Genomic DNA, 15,847 nt, shown 5'->3' on the forward strand with positions numbered 1-15,847 from the left:
TGCTTCCGAGAGACTGACTTTTAACAACTTTCTCCTGGCTCTCCCAGGCTGTCCGCAACCTCCTCTGTCCTTTGGCCGGCGCTCCTGGCCCGCTCCGCGCTCCCGGCTTACCTCCGCCGCTGCAGAGCAGCCCCTTCCCTCCCGGTCCCCTTCCCTACCTCCGCGGGCTCCCCGCCTCGCCCCACGGCGCCCCTCGGAGCTCGCGCAGAGTCTGGGCGGAGGGGGCGGGCGGGCCGGCCCGGAGGAGGGGGCGGCGCCGCCTCCGGCCCGGCCTGGGCGGGGTCCTGGGAACGGGCGGAGGCCCAGCCGCGCCCCCAGGCCCCGGCGGCGGCCCGCGCCCCTCGGACGGCAGAGAGGGGCTGGCCCACTGCCAGCGTCTGAGAGCCGGCCCCCTCCCCCGGCCCGCTCGCAGCCAACCAGGCACTCCAGCGGGGCCCACGTGACCTGGAGTTCTAGACAAAGAAAATGTTCAAGCCCTCCCCCCCGCCTCCCCCCTCCCCCTCTCCCTGGCCCCCTCCGCCCCCAGCCCCATCGCCCCCTTCCCCTCCCCCCAGACGGGCAGCTACTTACAGAGCTTCAGGGCCGGGGCTCACACCTGAGCCGGACCACAGAGGGGCTGCACCTGGCCTTATGGGTAGGTTCCTGGACGGAGCCCTGGGGAGGCTGGGGGCGGGGAGGCGGCAGGGGCCGGTGGGAGGATCTCTGGGCCGCTGCAGCCCTCTGGATTTGAGAAGAGTCAAAGTATGCCTCCCTGGCCCGCAGGAGCTGGCCGCTCTGCCTGGCCCGAGTTCTGGAGATGCTGAGTTAGTGCCGTCCCACCCACTCCCGCCTCAGGAGCCCCAAGCCCCCACTCCTCCCTGCGCTCAGGTGGGACCTGGCCCTGCAGGGGCCAGAAGAGCAGCCCCAGCGTGTGAACCTGGGGCAGGAGTCCCTGAAGGCTGGGGGGCAGGCCCTGGCCCAGGGGAGCTGGGCCACCAGGAGTTGGGCTGCAAGCAGCGCCTCTGGTGAGCTACCTGGCTGATGGCTCGTTGGCATTTGCTTGCTGACCAGTGCTCCTGGCTGGTGGACCATGCTGTCCTCGGGCCGTGCCAGCCTTGTGGCCTCTTGGGAGAGGGACAGTTTCCTCTCCCGCGTGTCCCTCGGAGCCACCGGGCAGACCAGCAGAGAGAAGTGGCGTTGGGTGGGAGGGAATGCTGTGACCCTGACAGGGGCAGTGGCACATCAGCGGGTGTCGCGGGGGGGGGGGGGGGGCAGCCTGACGACGGCCTGTGATGGGAGAGGTGCCTGGGACAGCCTGGGATCCACTGCACCAGCGGGGAGTCCGCATGGGCGCCCAGACCTCTGACCTTTGGAACGGGAAGCAGCCCGAGCCCCAGAGGAAGGTGGAGGCGGGACAGCTGCCCAGGACGGTGGGACTGGTCAGGGAGGCCTTGCCGCTACTAGAGTGGAGTTACCAGTGGCTTTCCAGGCTGGACAAACTCCAGACGAAGTGGCTTCCTTGAGCCGCAGTAGTGGGAGGGGGTGGTGTGGTGTCTTCCTTGGTCCTGCCCAATCTCTGGGCCTCTCTGGAGTAGGACCTTGTGAACTGGGGGTAGGAGCCTTTAGCCCAAATGCCAAAGCCCTGAGTTAACCCTTCTTTCTCCCATTGTTTGCCTGGGGAGGAGGGTGGGAGTGAGCGTGGAAAAAAGGCATTCCCACACTGCCCTAGGCAGACTATTCTAATGAGGCCCCTCCCCCACCCAGCCACCGTCTCTGCCACTTCTTCCCCTTTCCTCATGCCTCCTGCTGCTAACCCACCCCCCCTTCCTCCTTCCCCCACCCCTGCTGGCCTCGTCCCGATGGAGGCCCCCTTCCTCCTCCTCCGCCTGCCAAAACCCTGCTGGGTGCGTGTTCTCCTGCACCTAGTGGGTTGGGGGCGCTTAGCAGCCGTCAGCAGCAGCATCTGACAAGCTGGGGGAAGTTGTGGGGGAAGAATGATGTTCAGGAACTCACTGTGGAGGGGTTGAGAAGAGAGACAAAGGGGCTGTGGGGGAGTGACGAGGGTGGCATCAGGCACGACTCCCTTCTAGACCTGGGGGGGGGGGGGCGCAGCAGCCACCCGCTGCTGCTTGCTGTGCAGGTGACTTCACCTTTCCTCAGAAGGCTCCTCCCGCCCTCTGCCACCTGTACCTGGTTGTGGTGAGGGGCCGTATCACCCCTGCAGCGGGGTCTTTGGGTCACCCATGCGAGCACCGTGGTCCAGATCAGTCATCCATGCCTGAATTTCAAGGAGGCGTGAGGCTTCTCTGTGAGCAAATCTGGGGTTTCAGTAGTGCTGCCACCACTGATTCCAGAAGAGGATGGGGTTGAGTGCACACCTAGGTGCATCTTCCTATGGGGGAGGGGGTGGTAGATAATTGATGGTAGGAAGGGGAGGGCAGGTGAGAGGCGGGAAGAGCAGTTGCTCTGCATTCTTCCACTGCTGGCATCCGGCTCATTTTCCCAGCTGTTTGTGGGCTGGGGGCAAAGGATGCATTAGCCCTTCTTAGAATACTGTTAGGGAAAAAACTAAGATTTCCATCTCCAGGGTTCAGGGACTCCACCAGAAGTAGGTTTGGTTGGTGGCCGGAGATAAAGACTGGAAGATTGAAACAAAATGAATCAACAACACAGTAGACCTTTGGGCTCAGCACAAAGGTTCTTAACCAGGGACTCTAGGGTTTGGGAGTCCATCAACAGCTTTGGAGAGTCCTTGGCATTCTTGATACTTAGATATGTCCGATTCTTAAACCAGTCAGAGGAGTTCAACAGAAATCCTTTAGATCAATTGCTTTTTTAGGTTGGAGCAACTCATGAGAAAGGACTGCTCCAGAATCAGCTGTTCAGTGAGTTGCAAGGCAAAGACCGGAACGTAGATGCTCCGACATCTAGCTTAGACTAGCTTCAAGCTCTTCTACTCCAAGTGCCTCTCCCATCCTCTTGTGTAGTCTTGAGGGTGGGCTTGCAGTCACAGTTCTAAACTCTCTGGGGAGTCATATTGAAAGGCATGCTGAGGTTGGGAGGTTTTTCTCCGAAGGTGGTGGAAACAGGTGCAGAGCCTTAAAGTTTGAGTTCATGGGTCCCTCAGATTCAGTCTCTGGGGTGAGATTAGGTTGAATGGTTCTTAGAGCTAAGGATTTCATGCTCTGCTTTAGGGAATCCTGGAGCAGGTTTTGGGAAGGATGAGCGCCAGACAGTGAATGGATGGAGGCTGTCCAAATGGGAGCATGATTGGTTTTGGATTGTGAATTTCTCAGGGTGGCAGAGAGGATGCGTGAACTGTAGTGTGTTCTCCATAAACCATTTTTGAAAGAATAAATGCATTGATGGATCTGAAAGGTGTGTGTAGAAAGAAGCGATGAATCTGATAATGTACGTTTGATAGGATCCTAAGATTCCAGAATAGCGTGGGAGCAGGCAAGCTCTGACAGGGCTTGCCTTGGTGTTCAAGCAGAGGGGGACGCAGAGCAGTGATTTCATGATCGTAGACATCACGACAAAACTAGATTTGTGGTCTGGAAGCCAAGACCAGGAATAGAAGGGGTAGATTGCCCAGGAAAATATTAAAAAAAAAAAAAAAAAGACAAGAGGATCCAGTTCGTGATTGGGAAGTAGGATAGAAGAGGACGGAGCAAGGATCTGTGCTTGAGCTAAGGCGTGAAATGACTATTTGAATAGAATAAATCTTCCATGTCAGAGGGTGGACAACTGATGATGTTGACTGAAGGAGAAGGATTTCGTGAGAGGCACAAGAGAAGGTTGGAAAACAGCCAAATGACTTGAGTTTACCAACCCACCTCAGATTTTCCCATTTTTTTTCTGTGGCAAGCCAATCGAGTTGCTGAGCAAAGAACTCTTCTTGCCCTTGACCTCCCTGTCACTGTCTCCAGACCACAAAGAGGTTGATAAGAGCCCCCCTCCCACCCCTCCCAGTATCAAGTGGCCGTGCTAATACCTGGAGAGGTCAAGGTAACTTCTGTTCCTTGTTTCTCCAGGCTGAGAAGAAAGCCAAGGTGATAGCAGTAATGAATGCTGTGGAAGAAAACCAGGGGTCTGGCGAGTCTCAGAAGGTGGAAGAGGCCAGCCCTCCTGCAGTGCAGCAGCCCACCGACCCTGCATCCCCCACTGTGGCCACCACACCTGAGCCCGTGGGGGCAGATGCTGGGGACAAGAACACCACCAAAGCAGCCGACGATGAGCCAGAGTACGAGGTGAGCGGCTCGCTTCTTCACCTGCCTCGGCCAGCTCTTTCCTGGGTCCTTCCACTGCCAGCTCTTCCCGTCCTGCTCTCCTCTCTCCACCTGACCCCAGGCCTCTTCGTCTCCCCAGTCTTGCTCTGTCCTGGTCGGTTCAGATGGAACTCCCTCCTGGCTGTCCTGACCCTCAGATGCCCAGGGCTGGGGTTGCCACGGGGGGATCAGGGTGGCAGGGCCTCGTGACCACCACGTAATGACTTCTGCTCCTTGGGGCTCCAGGACGGCCGGGGCTTTGGCATTGGGGAGCTGGTGTGGGGGAAACTTCGGGGCTTCTCCTGGTGGCCAGGCCGCATTGTGTCTTGGTGGATGACGGGCCGGAGCCGAGCAGCTGAAGGCACCCGCTGGGTCATGTGGTTTGGAGACGGCAAGTTCTCGGTGGTGAGTTGTGGGATTTGGTGGGAGCCTCAGGGAGGGATGGGTCTTGGTCCTCGGGCCTGTGGTTTTGGGCTGGGGGCTCTATCTGGAACTGGGGTGGGAGAGGTGGGCTCTGCCCGCTCCCACTCGACACGGGTGACTGGAAGATTACTTATCAACCTACCTGGTCCTCTCAAGGGCAGAGGCTGAGTCTTAAGGCCCCAGTACCTGCCCATTGCCAGGCACATGGTAGGGACTTGCTGGGTTTGGCAGGAGGAGAAACATGGCTGGTTCTCTAGGTGTGTGTTGAGAAGTTGATGCCGCTGAGCTCCTTCTGCAGTGCTTTCCACCAAGCCACCTACAACAAGCAGCCCATGTACCGAAAAGCCATCTATGAGGTCCTGCAGGTGAGTGCCCCTCCACGGCGAGGAGGCTGAGGCAGCAGGGACTCCTGGTTAGTCTGGCAGCAGGAGTTAAAAGCAGAGGTTAGGCCTGCCTGGGCAAAGGGTCTACCTGCAGGCCCTTGTGACTCCCTTTTGTCCCCCCACCCTCCACCTCCATCACTCGCCCCTTTCTGCACTCCCCTCCTCTGAAGTTCTCCTGTGACCCTCCCCTACCCCTTCTACCAGCTCTTTCCCCAGGCCACCTCTGCTGTCCTCCAGCCTGTCCTCACACCCTCCCCCATACATGTTGCTCTCCAGGTGGCCAGTAGCCGCGCGGGGAAGTTGTTCCCGGCGTGCCACGACAGTGATGAGAGCGACACTGCCAAGGCTGTGGAGGTGCAGAACAAACAGATGATCGAGTGGGCTCTCGGAGGGTTCCAGCCTTCTGGCCCCAAGGGCCTGGAGCCACCCGAAGGTAAATGCAGGTGCCCAGGCTAGCCTTCTGGGACCCCTGCCAGCCAGGCAGCTCCATGCCAGGGTTGGGAAGGCCCTGCTTAGAGCTGCCAACTCTTCGGTCGAGTGGCCCAGGGGGAGTGGCTACAAACTCCCTTTCCCTGGGGTCAGGATAGGGGCATTGCTGCTCTGGGGCTCAGAATAAGCTGCTCCCGTTGGCTTGTTGGCACTGGAGAGCTGGGAGCTAGAACAATTTGGGGAGCAAGTGGCACGCCTTTGTAGGCAGAATAGAGGAGGGGAGGGAGCTGGCACTGCTTGTCAACGGCCATGATCATGTCCCCTGCTTTCCCTCTCCAGAAGAGAAGAACCCCTACAAAGAAGTTTACACAGACATGTGGGTCGAACCCGAGGCAGCTGCCTATGCACCACCCCCACCAGCCAAAAAGCCCCGAAAGAGCACAACTGAGAAGCCCAAGGTCAAGGAGATCATTGATGAACGCACAAGAGGTAGTTGGCCTGGCTCTGGAGAGAGAGGCTCGGCGAGGCTGGCATTCAGAGGAGCGGGCATGGCCCCCTCAGCCCCCTCTGATGCTGGGCTCTCCTCCCCTCCGCAGAGCGGCTGGTGTACGAAGTGCGGCAGAAGTGCCGGAACATCGAGGGTAAGTCCTGATGGGCCTAGACCTCCTGGGGAGTCCATAGTCTGTCGCCCCCAGGTCCGGCCACAGGGCTTGCTTCCTAGTGTGGTGTGCCTGGTGCAGAATAGCATAAGTGCTTAGAAAGGTTTGAACATCACGGGACCTTGGCACCCAGTGAGAGCGTCTATCCTGCTTATGCCACCAACCCCACCCTGCTTTGCACACACAGCTGTCTTCCTGGGGCTGCCATCTTACTTTCCTACCAGTGGCACGGGCTGGTCGTTAGGGTATGGGAACTCCAGTGCGTCAGAGAAGGGTGCCCTCTTCTTGGATTTGCTTGAACTCATGACCTCTGGCTTTCTTTCATCCAGTGGTCTCTAGAGCATCTCCCATCTGTCTCCCTTGGCCTAGTCTGTCTGGCTCGGGGCCCTCAGGGCTGGCAGAGATGGGGGCAGGGCATAAGACTTAAGTACTGGCCAGGGACAATCTCCAGTCACCCAGGGTCCAGGCCCTCTTCTCATAGGCAGGTTCTTGTCCTCGAATTACTGCCTTTCCTGGATGGGTGGCATTGCTGCCCTGAGAGCTGAGTGGGCATCGAGATTGGGGCCATGATGCCTCCCTGTTGCATGGGGTACCCTCCCAGACTCTGGTCTGCCTTCTTTTTTGGGCTGCTGCCCCGGCACACCCTTTTCTTGTGGCTTTTCTGGAGCTGAGCATTGGCCCCAAGGTGGGAAGGGGCCCTTCAAAGACATTCACTCTTTCTCTACTCTTTCCAGACATTTGTATCTCTTGTGGGAGCCTCAACGTTACCCTGGAACACCCTCTCTTTGTCGGAGGAATGTGCCAAAACTGTAAGGTAGGGGTACATCCAGCAGGGACGTGGTTGAAGGCAGCCCTCAGTCCCCGGTTGTCTGCACCTTCTCAGCTCTTTGGTCTTGTAGTCGTCTAAAGTAGCTGCCATGCTGACACCATGGTTTGCTCTGGACACAGTCCTGATAAAACAGACCCTTGGGCTTCAGAGTGTTCGACAGTGTTATCTGTCCTCCCCAAGGAGGGGAAGATTCTTTCTCCCTCCAGAGCCCATTTGGGTCCCCAGATATTGGCTCATGTGTCACAGTCCCTAGTATGGGATAGTAGGGTGGAGGGAGGGTAGAGAGTGGCTGACAAGTGGGTGGGTTGCCGTGTCCTTGGGGCCCCACGAGAAAAGCCCAGGGCTGTAACAAGGAGCAAGGGGGTGCCGCCCCCTCCTTGGCCTTGCCCTTGTCCTTCCCATGCACTGCTGTGGGTTGCGAGACCTGCTAGCCTCTTCCCAGGTCCGTGGTTCAAGAGGTTGGCAGGCTCGTGTCTGCAAGAACGAGTTGAGGTTCCAAGGTGAGGGCCCCGAGGCTGGGTTCAAAGCCTGCCTTTGCCCTGACCATGCTGCCTGTAGCCTGGTGGTCTCTGACCCTCTGCCCCGCCCTCTAGAACTGCTTCCTGGAGTGCGCATACCAGTACGATGATGATGGCTACCAGTCCTACTGCACCATTTGCTGTGGGGGGCGCGAGGTGCTCATGTGTGGGAACAATAACTGCTGCAGGTGAGGGTCCCTCCTCACCATTCCCTCCCCTCCCCTCCCCTCCCCTCCCCTCCCTGGCTAACACCTCCCACCCCTCCCTGGCCCACCCTGTAGCGGCCCCCTCCCCAGCAAGGCTCTGTCTGGGGCTGAGAGGCCCCCCCCGCCACACTGGGCTTCCTTCCAGGTGCTTTTGTGTGGAGTGTGTGGATCTCTTAGTGGGGCCGGGGGCCGCCCAGGCAGCCATCAAGGAGGACCCCTGGAACTGCTACATGTGTGGGCACAAGGGCACCTACGGGCTACTGCGGCGGCGGGACGACTGGCCCTCACGGCTCCAGATGTTCTTCGCCAATAACCACGACCAGGAATTTGTGAGTGCTGGGCCTGGGGTGCCTCTTCTCACCTCCTCCCTGCTGGAGCCAGAGGGCAGGCTCAGACCTGGCAGGAGCATCTCATGGGGCCCCGGGCGACAGGCAGAAGCACCTGTGCCACTTGCAGGGGTGTGGGTTCAGAAGGCCACAGTGGGCCTAGTCGGCCGGGAGGGCCAGCCCTGGGTGCAGACCTGCAATGTACTCTCAGGCGTTCACCTGGCCTGTTGTGCTTGCTGCCTAGGACCCTCCGAAGGTTTACCCGCCTGTCCCAGCCGAGAAGAGGAAGCCCATCCGGGTGCTGTCTCTATTTGATGGAATTGCTACAGGTGAGTGTGTGGCACACCCGGAGCCCCACCCCGGGATGGGGGAGCTCCACTTGAGGAATCACCTATGTTTTAACTCTGGCAAAGCAGAATGCTAGTTAACATTACAGCTGTTAAAGTATTACCCCGCAGAGACTTTTTTTGTGTTCAGTGAGAAGTACAGTCAGTGGTCAACCACCATGTCTGGTGGGCACATTTCTCAGTGGGGGAGGCGCTCCAGCAGAGGACAGGGTGATTGCTAGTCAGAGGTTATTGAAGATTTTCACAAAGCCTCAAAAGGACAGACTCGGCGACCAAAACGAAAACATAGGCAGCGTTCTATGTATGATGACTGTAAGTCATGGTAAAAAAAAAAAACAAACAAAAACAAAAAAAAGATCAACAAGAGAGTTTAAACAATATTTAAATCACCCATAAATCTATAATTAGCATTTTGGTGTATATCTTCTTCTATTTTTTTTTTCAGTGCACATATGTGTATGTGTTTTTAGAATCCTACGTAGATAGAAAAATAAAATGAAAGGATAGTAAAATGCACACTGTGTTGTAACTCGCCTTTTTATTTGATATCGTGACTGCTTTTTCATGTTAATATGGAACTATATCCTTTATTTGTGAATGCTGCATCAGATTCCACTGGGTGAAAGTACCGTAATTTAACTAACCCTCTGTTGGGTTGTTTACTATTTTTTCTCTATTATGAGCAGCCTGTGACAAGCATCGTTACACACACATCATTATATACGTAAACCATTCTCTTGTAGGGAGTGCTGGGCACCCTTAGGAAGTTTGTTTTATGTGGTTCTTGACCTTGCCAGAGAACCCTCCCAAAAGGTGTTACTAACACACAATCATCCCTCTGCCGTGCCCCCAGGCCAGCCCATGGCTTCTCCATTCTTAAGAAAGGAATAACCCTCCTTAGAACTTGTGTCTTCACGTGACCAAAGGGAGACGGCTGGGACATGGTGGCGTCCCAGGCCAGATGTTTATGTTCTGTTCTCAGCTCAGCGTTGATATTCTATAAACCTAGAGAAGTTAATTTACAGCCTTGGTTTCCCCTGCCAGAACCTTAAGGCCCACATAAACCACACCACACCCCAAGAGGCTATAAAAGCTCCTTCGTGGAGGGGGATCTGTGGGGACAGTGGAAATGGTGCTGCTGTACCCGGTTTCTCCAGAAACTCTCAGGGTCTGTTCTAATGGTTTCCTTGCCCTCAATTCAGCAAACATTTGTGAAGCCATCATGGTAAGGAAGTGAGTGTAGTTCGCTCAGGAGGAAAACACGGATGAGCTCCTTCTCTGTCTGAAGAGCATTTGCCACCCAAGAGAAGGGCTGAAGTAGAAATACCCACCGTTCTGATGAGTTGGAGAGCTATACAAAGTGCTGGGGGGTCTCCAGAGGAGGGGGGTTGCTTCCAGGGGGCTGCAGGGTGTGGGGGAGTGGGGGTGATGAAACGTTTTTTAGAGCAGGTGGCATTTGTGTTGAGTCTTGGAGGATGGGTGGAATCACAGCAGGAGGCCATAGCTGGTGGGGGGTGAGGAAGGAACAGTCAGGTAGGATGTAGGAACAACAAAGGCCACCCAAAAAGTTACCTGCTGTTCTCTCCGATTCCAGAAACCACCTCTTGTTTGGTCTTGACGGCCTTCTAAGTAGATCAAAGTAGGCATAAAATAGGATCCAGGAGGATCCTGCAGCTTCCTAGGCAGGGTGGGGCTCAAAGCTGTTGCTGGCCCACGTGTCCAGCTGACTAGAGAGCCCCCTGCGAAGACCAGGATGCTGGCAAGCAGCCCCAGTGACCGTGCCTTCTGCTGGCTGGCACAGGGCTTCTGGTGCTGAAGGACTTGGGGATTCAGGTGGACCGCTACATCGCCTCCGAGGTGTGCGAGGACTCCATCACGGTGGGCATGGTACGGCACCAGGGGAAGATCATGTACGTCGGGGACGTCCGCAGCGTCACGCAGAAGCATGTATGTCCGTGTAGTGGGACCCGCCCCACCTCCTCTGCGTTCCTTGCACTTTGCTCCTGAGGGCGGCAGTAGCCACCTTGCATTTCGCTTACCTGCTCTTTTCCTTTCTCCCCCCCAATCCCCACCCCGGTCTTATCTCCTCTGCCATGTTCCCTGTCTGGAGAGGAAAATGAGCAAATCCAAATGGGAACCGGGAGCAGGCCCAGGATTTAGGCCCTAGCTGCCCCCTGGCTAGCTGCAGGGCCTTTGTAGCACGGTGCTTCAGTTCCCATTTTCTCGATACTTTGGGCAACAGCTTTACCAGCCTCCATTTCGGCAGGGGGTAGGAGATGGCTTTGGCAGGGTCTTGCCCAGATGACCCTTTGCCTTTCCAGTTATCTGTGTCTACCCCTGTAATTGCAGGCCCTCAGGGATGACCAAGGGCTTTTGGAGGGTGTTCAGGTGGCCCGAGCACCCTGCCCAAAGTGCACAGAGCACAAAGTACCTTCACATGCAGCTGCTTAGCCCGGACCGCCTTCCCTTTAAGTGGCTGCTTTTTCTGTTGGGAGCACACTGTTCCCCTGCTGGCCTCAGAAATGATCCAGTTGGATCCCTTCACTTTGTTTCAGAAACTGAACTCAGCCTCAGTGACTTGTCCATGGCGCTGTGTGTGTGTGTGTGTGTGTGTGTGTGTGTAGTATGTACATCCGAGTGTATATAGTGGGCATACCAAGCAGCTGGGTCTCCTTTCTCCCATGCCAAAGTACTTTTATGCCGAATCCACAGATAATTTCCTTCTTCCTTTCTGCCTCTGTCCCCGGACATCAGGCCATCCCGTTACCTTTATCCTCCCAGATCCAGGAGTGGGGCCCGTTCGATCTGGTGATTGGGGGCAGTCCTTGCAATGATCTCTCCATCGTCAATCCTGCCCGTAAAGGACTCTACGGTAGGTGCCGCGCTCACCCCTCCACCTTCTGAGCTGGTGCTTCCGCACATAGGTTTCCTCCTTGGATATTTCTGCCCTGGGACGGCTACTCCCGACGACCCTGTCCTCCCTTGCCCTCCCTGTGCCCGAGCCACACCACTGTCTCATGCAGACAGCCCCAGCTGATGGCTTTCTCTTCCGACCTCTCAGAGGGCACTGGCCGGCTCTTCTTTGAGTTCTACCGCCTGCTGCATGATGCGCGGCCCAAGGAGGGAGATGACCGCCCCTTCTTCTGGCTCTTTGAGAATGTGGTGGCCATGGGCGTTAGTGACAAGAGGGACATCTCGCGATTTCTCGAGGTATAGCCAGCAACCTTGGTTTGGCCAGCTCTCTAATGGCTTCTACCTTGGGCTGCTGCTTTATCCCTGTCTCATCTGCATTGTGGAGCTGGGGACTGGTGACTTCTGCTTTGCAAGGGGCCTGTTTGGGAAGCTCAGGGCTTCCTGGTTAGACAGGGAGGAAACACTGATAGAGGATGCCCCTGGAAAGAACCTCGTGGTCTGACTCTGAGAGGTAGCCTCAGGGCTGGAAGGGCTTCACCATTCCCAAGTAGGGTGGGGTGCCAGACTCCTAGAGTTTGGGGTTCTATGTGGTGTTTCACTGGGGGAAATCTTCGAGATGGCCAAATCCGTTTTCCCTGACCAGAATGGCTTGCCCTTGTTCCCCTGGCACCATGACAGATGCTCTATGGCACTTAGGAAGTTTAAAAAAAAAAAAAAAGATGGCTTACCTGGATTTATTCCCCATGATATGGGTCCCTTGTCAGTGCTGAGCCGGGTTGGAACCACACACAGAAGGTCTCTGTGGCCAGATGCATTCTCGGTTGCTGGGAGGGCGGGGAGATGGTCTGGGAGCTCAAGACTGTGATCCAGAATCATGGGGTCAGTAACCCCTCAAGCTGATGTTCTTAAAATGCAAACAAACGTATATTTGGCTTGTAATCTGGACATAGAGCAAACATGTCCATACTCATTGGAACTTCCCTGCTCAGAGCCTCTGGGTCAGCTAGAGCTACATAGTCCAGTAGGGTAGCCATCAGCCCTGTGTGGTATTTGAGTTAACATTAAAATTCCTCAGTCGCTCTAGCCTCATTTCAAGTACTCATTAGCCACCTGCAGCTACTCCGTTGAACAGTGCAGACAAAAAACATTTCTATCATCACAGAATATTCAGTTAGACTACAGTGCTCTAGAATGTTCTAATGAGAGCATGTGGAATATGGCTGGATTCCATTCTGGCTTTTCCTGGAGGCTTCAGGCAGTCCCACTGCATGGCTTCCTGAGAGAAAGGAAAAAGCAAGTACCTTTCAGCCTGTAAGGCTCTCAACTAGCAAAATTTCCTGGCATAATCTGCTATTCCTTTATTTCTGATCTTTAATCTTTCTCCTGTTTTATAGTCCAACCCTGTGATGATTGATGCCAAAGAAGTGTCAGCTGCACACAGGGCCCGCTACTTCTGGGGGAACCTTCCTGGTATGAACAGGTTGGTGAGAGTGCCCGGGCCAGGGGTGGCTGCGGGTTGGTGTCTGCAGGCAGCTCGGCCCAAGGAGGAGGAGGTCACTGAGTGAGCCCTCTTGGGCATACCTTCCCCTGCTGACCAGCTTGCTGCTCTACCATGTTCTTCTCTGTTTCCTTCTCCTTGAGGGAGAACGGGAGTCAGGGTGTAGAAAATACTTGCCTGAGAAACCAGTAGCTAGGGGTCGAAATAGGAGAATCACTGTGCTGCTGAGTTACATAGTTGGTTCTCCTGCACTGGTGATGTATCTAGAATCCGCTTGTCCTTAGTCTCCAGAGGTAAGCTGTGGAGGGTGGAGTTGGGGTGGGGAAGAGCAGTGCCCACAGCTGGGCCACACCTGCTCCAGGAGAGGGAATCTCGAAGTAGCTCCATGCAGCTCAGAGGGTCCCACTTTGCTTACTATCCACGCACTTTGTTGGCTTCAGATCCTTTGTTGGAAAGATGTTCTTTGCTTCGATTACACAGGTAGAGATGTTAATGTCCAGGAATGAAGAGAAGGATTTCTTCAGTGTAATAGTTGGATTTTAAAAAGGCCTATGAGGAGAAAGGAATTCTGGTTGAACATTAGCAGTTCAAGAGTAGAGTCAGGTCCACCCTATCTAAATATCTGTGATGCAGCACAATATTTTCCAGAATGTTCTAAGAGTGGATTGTCACCCTTGCTTATATCTATAAATCGTTAACATCATGTAATCTGGCCTCAGCCTTCTGTCCCCCTTAGCCATTAGCATGAAGTTGTAGGAACATCCCCAGTCTCATATCCGTTTGGCAAAGCTCCTATGTTTTATGAGGGCTTATTGATGGGAAGGAGACTTGTCTGTGGGAGGGTTGACCTGCAGACCATTTAGTGCCTCCTCCTAAGTTCCCAAGCTGTAGGTGTGTTCTGAAAGAGTAGACTGGGTCATGTAGTCCAGTATTTCATGGAGCCACGAACTCTGTGTCTCTTCCCAGACCTGGGTCCTATGGGATTGTTCTCCCCTCCTTCTTCCAACTCTAAAATTCCAGAACCCTGAACTTCGAGGGGGAGCAGAGGTGCCGTGTGGGTCCACCTAGAATGTGTGTGTGCATAAATGGGGTGGAGGCTGGAGGTGTGCACTTTGGCCTGGGGTCCCTGTGGGCCCCATGCTGAGATGGTAGACTTGTGTGAAATGTCAGAAAAGGTCAGCACCAAAGGTGATGTTCAGTGATATGCTCTGCCCTCCAAAAGGTGACATGTTCAGTGTCAGAGTTTTAGTCTTCTGGGAACTGCAGAAGTGAAGGTACACGCTTTGATGAATTTCATCTAGTGTGCACACCCATGCAACCCTCACCATAGTCAAGACACAGAACATTTGGTTACCCCCCAAAGCTTGCTTTGTGGTGGATACCTTTTTTTCTTTTTTAAGATTTTAATTTATTAATTAATTAGCATAGGAGTTGGGGGGAGGGGCAGAGGGAGAGGGACAAGCAGACTCCCTGCTGAGCGCTGACACTCCCTCCCTCAATAATGCGGGGCCTGATTGAGATCATGACCTGAGCCAAGGTCAGATGCTCAACTGACTGAGCCACCAAGGCGCCCCCATGAAAGGTATTTTTAGAACTCAGTGTATTTTAAGATGACTGGCACAAAAGTAATTGGGTTTTCCTTTTTCTGGGCAGGCATTATCTGCTTATCTATAGATTGAGACCACTGTGGAATTTCCCTTTAAGGATTAACGCTTGGTGGACTGCCCGTAGACGGCTGCAGTGTGTGTGCATATGTTCTGGGGGAGTTTGAAGGGGTCATGATGTGTGTGGGGGTGATGACGGTCCTCTCACCTCTCCGTGTGAGTCCTGGCTGCTGGGCCAGCACCGCCACGCGCATCCCTGTTGCTCTCCTGGTCTCTGTCGTTATCTTCTCTTTCTGCCTCCTAGGCCGTTGGCATCCACTGTGAATGATAAGCTGGAGCTGCAGGAGTGTCTGGAGCACGGCAGGATAGCCAAGGTTAGCCCCGGCGCCAAAGCCCTGTGCTGGGGGGTAGGGAGAAGGGGAGAGATGGCAGGATGAGCCAGTGTGCTCCCCAGGGCAGTGTCTGCAGCTAGTGCAGAGAAGGCAGTTTAGGAGGTGGCACGGGGTCACACACCCAGTCGGCCAGAGGGGAGGACCCAGGGGACAGCCTGAAGGGCAAGGAGAGAGACCAGAAATCCTTCCTGGCCTTCAGCCCATCCTCGCTGAGCTCGCCTGCTGGTCCTGCGGGACGCAGACACTTCAGAAGTCTTTGCCAAGGTCCCTAGATCTCCTAGGGCTCTTAAATCTTTTGGCTAGGACCTATTGCACGAGCCTTCAGGATGGCGTGTTCTCCTGTGATGTGGAAGCTGCACTTCTCTCTGGAGAAATCTCCCGGAGTGAGTGTACCAGGCGTCAGGTTCCATGAGGTCAGGCGCCAGCATCCGGGACTGCTGGCACCCCAGAGATGTCTGTCAGGAGCCCCTCAGTGATTTGGCATCCTTTTTGCCTGCAATTCGCTACACCTGTGCAAGAACCCATTCTTAGAAGACTTAGGAAGTTCAGTGGCTCGAGCTGCTACCTCTCAAGTCCTCGGCCAGTGGGACCAGACTAAGGATAGCCGGGTGACCTCAAAGTGGAAAGAAGAGCAGGGCAGTGGGATCTGCGGAGGCTCACACTGGGGTCTGACCCGGCCACCTGGATGGACCAGGCCTTGTCAGTGTTTGACTCTCCCGTCCTGGCAAGTGCCTGGTGCACGTGTTATAGACGCATGGCCAGCGAGTGAGTGCTCATTCCTCTTTTCCTCTCCTCGTCTTCTAGTTCAGCAAAGTGAGGACCATTACTACTAGGTCGAACTCCATAAAGCAGGGCAAAGACCAGCATTTCCCCGTCTTCATGAATGAGAAAGAGGACATCTTATGGTGCACTGAAATGGAAAGGTAGTACCCGAGGCCACGTGCTTGTGTCCTGGGGTGCGTGGCGCGTGGTGATTGCTGCCTCTGAGGGAAGAATCGCTGCCCCTTTGGGCTGGGCTTGTAGTTTCCACAGATGCCACTTGAGCATTTCCCAACACAGCAGGTTCCTGGAGG

The 15,847-nt window shown here is 55.2% G+C and overlaps 1 protein-coding gene across 1 annotated transcript in view; it reads left to right on the plus strand.

Annotated features, from left to right (window-relative positions):
* Window positions 1–15,847, plus strand: part of DNMT3A (DNA methyltransferase 3 alpha) — a 102,922-nt gene that overhangs the window by 80,465 nt on the left and 6,610 nt on the right. The window contains exons 7-22 of the mRNA XM_077843888.1: window positions 4,014–4,229; window positions 4,494–4,652; window positions 4,928–5,035; window positions 5,330–5,486; window positions 5,822–5,971; window positions 6,079–6,123; window positions 6,876–6,955; window positions 7,564–7,676; window positions 7,840–8,023; window positions 8,265–8,349; window positions 10,169–10,314; window positions 11,149–11,239; window positions 11,429–11,577; window positions 12,675–12,760; window positions 14,687–14,756; window positions 15,579–15,697. Of these exons, the coding sequence (XP_077700014.1) occupies window positions 4,014–4,229; window positions 4,494–4,652; window positions 4,928–5,035; window positions 5,330–5,486; window positions 5,822–5,971; window positions 6,079–6,123; window positions 6,876–6,955; window positions 7,564–7,676; window positions 7,840–8,023; window positions 8,265–8,349; window positions 10,169–10,314; window positions 11,149–11,239; window positions 11,429–11,577; window positions 12,675–12,760; window positions 14,687–14,756; window positions 15,579–15,697 (1,958 nt within the window). The remainder of the gene's footprint in view (window positions 1–4,013; window positions 4,230–4,493; window positions 4,653–4,927; window positions 5,036–5,329; window positions 5,487–5,821; window positions 5,972–6,078; window positions 6,124–6,875; window positions 6,956–7,563; window positions 7,677–7,839; window positions 8,024–8,264; window positions 8,350–10,168; window positions 10,315–11,148; window positions 11,240–11,428; window positions 11,578–12,674; window positions 12,761–14,686; window positions 14,757–15,578; window positions 15,698–15,847) is intronic.

The sequence above is a fragment of the Canis aureus genome, chromosome 12 (assembly GCF_053574225.1).
Source record: "Canis aureus isolate CA01 chromosome 12, VMU_Caureus_v.1.0, whole genome shotgun sequence".
Classification (NCBI taxonomy): Eukaryota; Metazoa; Chordata; class Mammalia; order Carnivora; family Canidae; genus Canis; species Canis aureus.